The 8278-nt window shown below is 33.5% G+C and overlaps 1 protein-coding gene across 2 annotated transcripts; it reads right to left on the bottom strand.

Annotated features, from left to right (window-relative positions):
- Positions 1–1448: 1448 nt before the first annotated feature.
- Positions 1449–8076, bottom strand: LOC107926274 (rhamnogalacturonate lyase). 2 transcript variants are annotated; one of them, XR_005906652.1, is made up of 14 exons: positions 7723–8076; positions 7005–7068; positions 6720–6841; positions 6573–6611; positions 6352–6474; positions 6162–6281; positions 5771–6083; positions 5409–5680; positions 5229–5319; positions 4261–4402; positions 3999–4155; positions 3803–3919; positions 3616–3725; positions 1449–3518 (listed from the first exon to the last, which is right to left on the bottom strand). XR_005906652.1 is itself a non-coding variant. In XM_041084027.1 (13 exons), the coding sequence occupies exons 1-13, from the start codon at positions 7842–7844 to the stop codon at positions 3698–3700; spliced, it is 1710 nt and encodes a 569-aa protein (XP_040939961.1). In that variant the 5' UTR covers positions 7845–8065; the 3' UTR covers positions 1449–3697. The 2 variants fall into 2 exon arrangements, 1 of the variants encoding a protein (XP_040939961.1); XM_041084027.1 differs by having other exon boundaries at positions 1449–3725; positions 7723–8065.
- Positions 8077–8278: the final 202 nt, after the last annotated feature.

The following is an 8278-nucleotide window of genomic DNA, read 5'->3' as shown; positions in this document are numbered from 1 at the left end:
TTTTTATATGTCAGATGAGTGAGCAAAATAACTCATTCGTTAAAATTGCACCGTTAAATGTTGGTTTTGGTGTTTATAATGTATAATTATAAATTTAGCCTTCAATTTTTACATATTTATTCAATTTAACTTTTACTCTTTTATTGAAAATAAATTAGAAAATTTTTTAACTAATAAAGCTAAAAGGTTAGATTTACTCACATGATCAAAAGTTGGGCGACCAAATTTCTAGAATAAAGCTTGTGTTCTTGGTAATCTTTGGACTATCTGGATTAAATCAAGCTTATTATGGGTGGCCTGGATAGAAGTTTGTTGACATTGCTAGTCTTGGGAGAAATTGTAAAAACTAGAAGTTTGTTGACATTGTGTGGTGGTTTCCATTCCACTTACAAGGCAAATAAAGTTTCGAAGAAGATAAGGCCCCAAAAGGAAAAAAGTTTTTTGGCATAGACTGGTATGGGGAAATATAACTTTCCCTAGACATTCTTTCATTGTTTGGTTGGTAGTTTTGGATAGATTCTCGTTGAAATCAAGGTTGATTGAAGGGGTTATTAGATTAATCCATTATGTTCTTTGTGCTCATATAATATTGAAAGTGGAGACCCATCTTTTTTGGAACTGCTCTTTTTCTCAGCAATTATGGACCCTTATTCTTCATGCTTGTGGTCTTCATTTACAACTTGACTCCTGGCAGAGTATTATTTATTGGATGGTCAAGAATGGTAGAGCTAAGGCACTTAAATCTACTACCTTAGACTTCATGTGGTGTGCTTTTATCTACTTTGTTTGGCAAGAAGGAAACCATAGAATTCATGGTGGCAATCCAAGTTCGGTTCATTCTTTGTTTGCACTGATTAATTGTTTTGTTCATGGTAGAATTGTAAATTTTAGAATTGCTTTAGATAATACTGATGACATTTGTAGAAATTGGGAGCTGATGTAAATGAGTATTGATACTGATTCTGTAGGTTGAGAGATTGATTAGGCCTCTAAACAATTATGCCTTTTGGATAAAATACATTTTATTTAAAAAAAATTTAAAAATCAATTAAACCCCTTTAAAATTTAAAAATTATAAAAATTATAAACAAATTTTATAAAAAAAATTAAAAAATTATTAAAAAAATAACAATACTGATCCAATAAAAAAGTATGTAGTCAATTTTTTATAAGTCTTATAACTATTAAATTTTAATGGGTTAGTATTGTTATTTTTTTTAATATTTTTAATTTTATAACTTTTTCAATAAAAAAAATAAAATGCAATATAAGATAACATGTGGGATTTTGTGATAATTTTACCACCCAAAGTATGAAGGCACCAAATATCTTAATTGAATGTGTAAATCCATTCTTTTTCAAAAAAAAAAAAGAATGTGTAATCCATTCCAAATAATATATTAATCTAATTTAGAATATTTCTAAATTATTCATAATTAATAATGGGTAAAAAGAAGTTGATTAATTCTTTATAAAAATAAAATACATATATATTTAAATACATATAAAACGAGTTTCGACACTAGTCCGAGCCCTCTTTGCTAGAACTTTCTGTGCGTATCTCCAAGTTTAAGTTTAACTTGATTGATGAGTCTGACACCTAAACACATACCGGTACCCGAGTTCGAGCAAGAAACAAAAATTTCATTCTCTTATTTTATATATTTATTTTATCTAAAACTAGGGTTGAGCCAAGTTCAGTAGCCAAGGCCTCTGATCATGTATTACTACCAGAAAAGAATATAAACCTTACTACCAGAAAAGAATATAAACCAACTTCCTATTAGTACAAGACTAGCTACTTGATTAAACAGCAGGTCCTTCAAACCGAATATAGTCATACATAACTGCTTCGAATGAATCATGGCATCTTGTCTGAGTTAGAAAGATCGTATTATTCCCTCTCTGAAATCGATTTCCAGGCACATTTATACTATACAATCTGTACAATCCATGAATTCCATGTCTTGGCACAGCATTATCGTACCCGATTCTCTCCGTCGTAAAATGAGGTAAATTAGCATCGGTGTTGAAATTGGCCAACCATGCTGCTGTTTGAAGTGCATGCAGCTTGATGACATGCTGCAGCTCGTATACTTGCTGTAACAGCAAGGTTTTCTCTTTAGTTTCTTTGTTAAGCTACTTAGTTGAAAATGAACTAAGTTGGTATTGTTTTGATGTTTTTAGGTGCTGATTGACATAATCAGCTTGTGTGCAAGTTAAGTTTTACTTGTTTCAAAGTAAAACTAGTGGTAGTAGGTAGTATTTGGTGATGTATTTGACTATATATATGTTGTTTTTCTAGTTGACTGAATGAGCTGAATGAGCTATCAGCCATTAGCTCCCTTGCTGCACGTTTGTGAGCAAGTAAATTGTTTTTGTTTATTCCTCCTTTGTTCTCTGTCTTGTTCTTTTTCTTTTTGCTGCTGCCAATGTTCCAACAAATGGTATCATGAGCCTAAGTCTTAAGGGACCATTGATTTTGCTTCCCCTGCTCAACATCGGCTCAAACTTATAAGACCCCTAAACAAGCTTGAATAAGCTGAAGGAGGAGTTTTAAGGAAAGGTGTGAGCTTTCCAAATGTGCAAGCTTAGCAAGATGTCAAAGCTGCAAGCTTAGCAAAGTGCGAGCTGTTGAAGACACCTGTTGAAGACAGTATGTAAAGATGTGAGTCTGTCAAAGGTGTGAGTTCAGCAACATGTGGAAGCTCAATGTGTGTTGTATAGTTGCAAGCCTATTGAAGACAGTAAGCAAAGTGTGAGCTTGTCGAATTGCAAGCCAAAATGGCAGAATGAAGGCAAGCAAACTATACTCACAAACTGTTTGTGCAAGAAGAAGCAAAGAAACAAGGCAAGATGTGTTGTCAACCAAGGCTGTGAATTAGGAGGAGAAGACTCCATTTGGTGAACAAATCTTTGACACAAAAGACTGGGATAGTCAAGTGTGCAAGTCAGATTTGTTGTGTGAATGAATCCAAGGTTGAAAATGAATTGGTCAGCTTGAAACAAAGCATCTAAAGGCTGCCAAGTTCAAAAACTTGATGAATGATATGTATTTGCAGCATGGAGTCCAAGGAGGAGTGTTGAAATTGGCCAACCATGCTGCTGTTTGAAGTGCATGCAGCTTGATGACATGCTGCAGCACGTATACTTGCTGTAACAGCAAGGTTTTCTCTTTAGTTTCTTTGTTAAGCTACTTAGTTGAAAATAAACTAAGTTGGTATTGTTCTGATGTTTTTAGGTGCTGATTGACATAATCAGCTTGTGTGCAAGTTAAGTTTTACTTGTTTCAAAGTAAAACTAGTGGTAGTAGGTAGTATTTGGTGATGTATTTGACTATATATATGCTGTTTTTCTAGTTGACTGAATGAGCTGAATGAGCTATCAGCCATTAGCTCCCTTGCTGCACGTTTGTGAGCAAGTAAATTGTTTTTGTTTATTCCTCCTTTGTTCTCTGTCTTGTTCTTTTTCTTTTTGCTGCTGCCAATGTTCCTACAATCGGGATTGTTGATTCGGACCTATGAAAGATGATGAGAAATGCAGTTTAAGTGAAAGACCAGCATTGATAAATGGTGGCTGAGGATGTGAGATGAGGTTTACTGTTATTATTTATACCTGAACTTCAGCATAGGAAGCTGCTGCCAAGGCCAGTTGGAGCGTGTAATTTCCTGCCTTGTTCACTTCCTGGAGTTCGTATTTAATCTGCCATGTGGTTGCCCTTGGAGCTGTGATTGAAAATATTAGCACCAAAAAGAATATAAAAAAAAAAAACACCCTGGGAAATGTAAGTTGAAAATGGCACCTGGGAACATGAGCAAAGAACCAATCCTTAGAATAATTGCTAACACCAACTGTAAAGACAAGATCACCGTCACGATAAATATCTGAGTACCGATCCCACAATCCGTATTGTCTAAATCTGTTACGTTACAAAACATGAAGTTGATGAAATCTGGGTTTGGAAAGCTTAGGCAGAAAGGTGTAGCCAAAAAGCTTACTCGTCGGCGTCATGGTTGAGGATTGAGTTAACAAATGTTGGGTTTGGTTCAGGTATGAAGAACTCAGCAGCTGTTCTGTCGGGAATCCCTATTTCCCACAATGTAGGGCCATTTCTTGGGGGATCGTATATAAGGGTACCCAAGTTGATCTTGTTTCCTGCAGTGAGAAATATGTATGTTTATGAATCTCCAATTAAAGCGAGTTTAAATGGTCTAGACGATCTTATTTCTTTGATCCCAAGAAATAGGAGATTGATTTTACCTGGTTGGATAGTGATTTTGAGATTTAATTTATAGTTTCCAATGAAACCATAGACCCATGCATAAAAATTATACTCCCCTGGTCGGACATTTTTTATAGTGAAACGGCCAGTGTTGCCTGTTTGAGTCCAAAACTGGTAGCCCTATAAATAGAAAAGAAGAAGACAAAAACCAGATGCAAAACTTGTTAGCACTACTAACCAACGTAGTCGGCACCAATACTTTGCTTTTAGATTTATGGGCTGGTTTCCATGTAGTCTCTTAGATTTATGGAAGTTTGCTTTTCACATATAAATATATACTTAATAATCTAGTTTTTAATTACGGACATTAAAATATTTAATCAGTTTATAAAAAAATTTAAATATTAAAGAAAAAAATTAACTTAGGCCGATGTAAAATTTAAGTGATTTTATCTTCTTTCGTAACTTTTTATACTATTAATATTTTAACATTTCAACCATTATATTTCATGCTCAATTCATGTAGATGATATATCTCAAATTTGACATAAATTAAAATTTTATAACTATTGATTTTATGTAAAATACTTTCAACCTTTAAATTCAATATGATAAATATGATAGAGATATCGGATTAATGTTTGGGCTGTTAAAAAATTAATTGTATAAAAAAGTTACAAAGGGTGTAAAACTATTAAATTTTATACTGATATAATTGGATCCCTTCCTAATATTAAATATGTTTTTAGTTGAAATGATAAAATCAAAAGAGTAAAGTTAATATTTAAGTCTGAATCTGGTGCATACGTATTTTCTAGATATTATATAAAAGTATAAAAAAAAACTCTTAAAATAATATTTATCCCTTTATAAAAAATTAAGATAATCCTAATAAAAATTTTAAATATTAATTCAGACATATCATTATACATATAAATATTAATACACATAAATATGTTTTTATGTTTTGATAATAGTTCGGATGCCGTGCACCCGTGATACTAACCTTTCCTTCCGTTTGCCATGATCCTGCATATCCAGGCGCTGCCAACCCCACAAACGCAGATTTCGCCTGCATTAGTTGCTTATCCAAGCTTCTGAACCCAGAAAACAAAGCAAGGATTAGGCAACAACACTGAAGTAATTGGATGAAGGGGACACAACAGAAGGAAAAAGAGACTCATACTGATCTCGCACTAGCAATTGACCATTAACTTCTCCTCGTTGTTGAGCATGAGGAAAATCTTCTGACGCAGTGAAATTGTAAGGCCAACTTTGGATTTCTTCACGCAACTGTCTATTAGCATCATTCCACAGCGCATTGCGATAATGACGAGCTTCATCCCAAGATGCCGAGTTGAGATACATAAAAACAGGGCCCAAAACCTTTTTCCAAGTCTCTCCTTTCTTATACAATACGTCCATCTCCGTCCCCGTATAATGAGTACTAACAAACATCTACATCGTGAAAGTGAAAGCATTCAAATAAGGAAGGAAGCTCATTTTATATACTTGTATGTTTGTGTTGGTTTGTAAGTTTAGACTTACGGAGAGGGCTGTGGGACCAACATGAGAAGTGAGGTCCTGCTTGTGCGGGCCACCAGTTCGGAACTCATTGCTAGGGGTGATCACCCAGAAACCGACAGCATCATCATCCGATATCCACCCATGAACCTTGTTATCTTTGTTCTCACTCGAATATTGGTACTTGTCGTCAACCTCTCCTTTAAGTTGTGGATTGGTTGGATTCGTCAACAGAACAGCTTCTTTGAAAGCTAGAACTTGACTGCGACTCTCATCTCGATCTTCTTGGCTAGGCATAATCCTTTGTTTCGTGTCTGATATCGCCATGAAATGAAACCTGAATCAATGTCACATTGTTTCATCAATTTAAGAAGTTTTTTTTTTAAAGGATATTCAATATAGTTAATAGTTTTACTTGTTTTCATTGAGCTTAAAAGCTATCCTTATTTGATACATATGAGCATCGGGAAAATCTTCTTGCCGCTCCAAAATACCATACATATACAAGCCTGGAACGCCTCGTCGTACTATATACCTGGAAAAAACATGTTAAAATTAAGCACATGACCATAAAAAATGTTGAAACCTCGGAGAATGTTGCAAACCTTTTGTCTACGTTTAAAGGAACTGAATTGCCATGGTCTTTTGTTATGTCCCACATTTTGGTGAAGGAAAGCTCAACTAACTCCTCAGTTTCTGTAATGATCTTGACGTGTTGTGTAGCTAATCTGCAGTAGCATGCAAATAAAAATAAAAATAGTGTTAATTAAAGATAAAACAGATGATATTCATAACACCATTAATGTAAAAACCGCGAATAACTTACTTGTCATAGGCTTCATTATCCCAGACAATGTCCCAATACCTAGAATATGTAATGAACTTTCAATTTTTTATTGTATTAAATTCAGTTAACATTGATTATCCAAAAACGGGAAAGGTGAAAAAAAGGAAACTATTTAAAAGTGCATACCCTTTGTTGTTGTTATTGTTTCTGGTTTCAAGCACATTAAGCATTCCCTTATATGTAATTCCTGATAAATGGCCAGAAGGATTCTCTATAGTTACCTCAACAAGTCCATTATCAATAAAAACCTGAAAATGTATCCATTTGCTAATTAATAAATACTATGATTTGAAGAATAAAAAAGTAAAAATGAACCATGCATTTATCATTTATCTTTTTTTTTTTACAAAAGAAAAGAAAATTTAATTATTCTTCATTTATCTTTTTGGAAGAGGGAGAATTTAATCTTACTCTGTTATCTTCCATATGCAACTCGACTTTACGAGACTTCTTTTTTTCACCATTTAAGATTTTTCTGCAATTCAGACAAAGATGTACAAATTATATATAAATATAAATTTTGACATACTAAATAAAAAGTTATTGTCATAGGAAAAAAAAATATTTTGACCTTTATACATATAAAACAAATGTTGGAAGATAAACAAAACAAAAAGAAAGCAGGGTCACTACCAACATTCTTCAAATAATTTTGAAAAAGAATAAAAAAGAAATTTGATCATACTTAGCACCCTAGGAACTTGAGCTTGAAACCTTTACTTTGAAAATTTTAAACTAGTTTAAGAATAAAAAGGTCAAAAACCATGCATTCACATGCTTATGCTAACCAAAAAAATGTTAACTAAAAAGAATTTTTAGGCCACCCAAAAAGCATTACCATAGGGAAAAATGAGGAACTTTTACCAACTCTTACTAGAAGTTACTATCAGATTTCACAATTCAGTGATGCCTTGAGGTGTAGGTTAAAAGTGTGAAAAAGTGATGGTGTCCAAAACCAGTAGGCTGATAGAGATAACAGAAAGAGATGAAGAAAAAGACATTTATAGAACAAAAAAAGAAAGAACCCAAAGTTTAATTCCAAATTGAAATTGAAATACGAATATCAGCAACCACATAAAACAGAGCAAAACAGAGGGAAAACAGGGGATGGGAGAAAGAAAGAAAGAACCTGGGTGGGATATCTGCAGAGAAAGCTGAGAAAAGGAGTAATGAAAAGTGAACGATGATGAAAACCCAAAAAACATGGTGCCTGGAGTGAATCTGGTTTAGCTGCATCACCTTCTCCTTCATTCTTAGTGGAGTGAGTGATCAAACAATAAAAGGGTGGAATTACTGATGGTGTTTGTGTTTTTCCACAACATTAAATGGGAGAATCACAGAAACTTAGTAAGGAAACCAAAGAGCATAGATGGAAGGAAATCCAACATGATAATGTACAATGTTTCCACAGCAAAATGAAGAAAAAAGAGAAGAAATCAATGAATGTTGTGGTTAGACAAAGGGTTCTTTGCTAACACTTTAACTTTTCGTTACAAAAATATGGCAAGGGATACTTAATGACTTTTAGAAACGTGCACAAGCCATAATGCTACAGTCGGACATTATAGAAGTAGTCTATATATTTTTTGTGAATAAAAAAGTAGTCTATATTATTTATTATAAATATACATACATATATGCTCATATATATTATATATTGTGTCAGGCAATCGAGATTTATTTTA

Source organism: Gossypium hirsutum, chromosome A12 (genome assembly GCF_007990345.1).
Source record: "Gossypium hirsutum isolate 1008001.06 chromosome A12, Gossypium_hirsutum_v2.1, whole genome shotgun sequence".
Lineage (NCBI taxonomy): Eukaryota > Viridiplantae > Streptophyta > Magnoliopsida > Malvales > Malvaceae > Gossypium > Gossypium hirsutum.
This window is presented reverse-complemented; position numbering and strand designations above follow the sequence as displayed.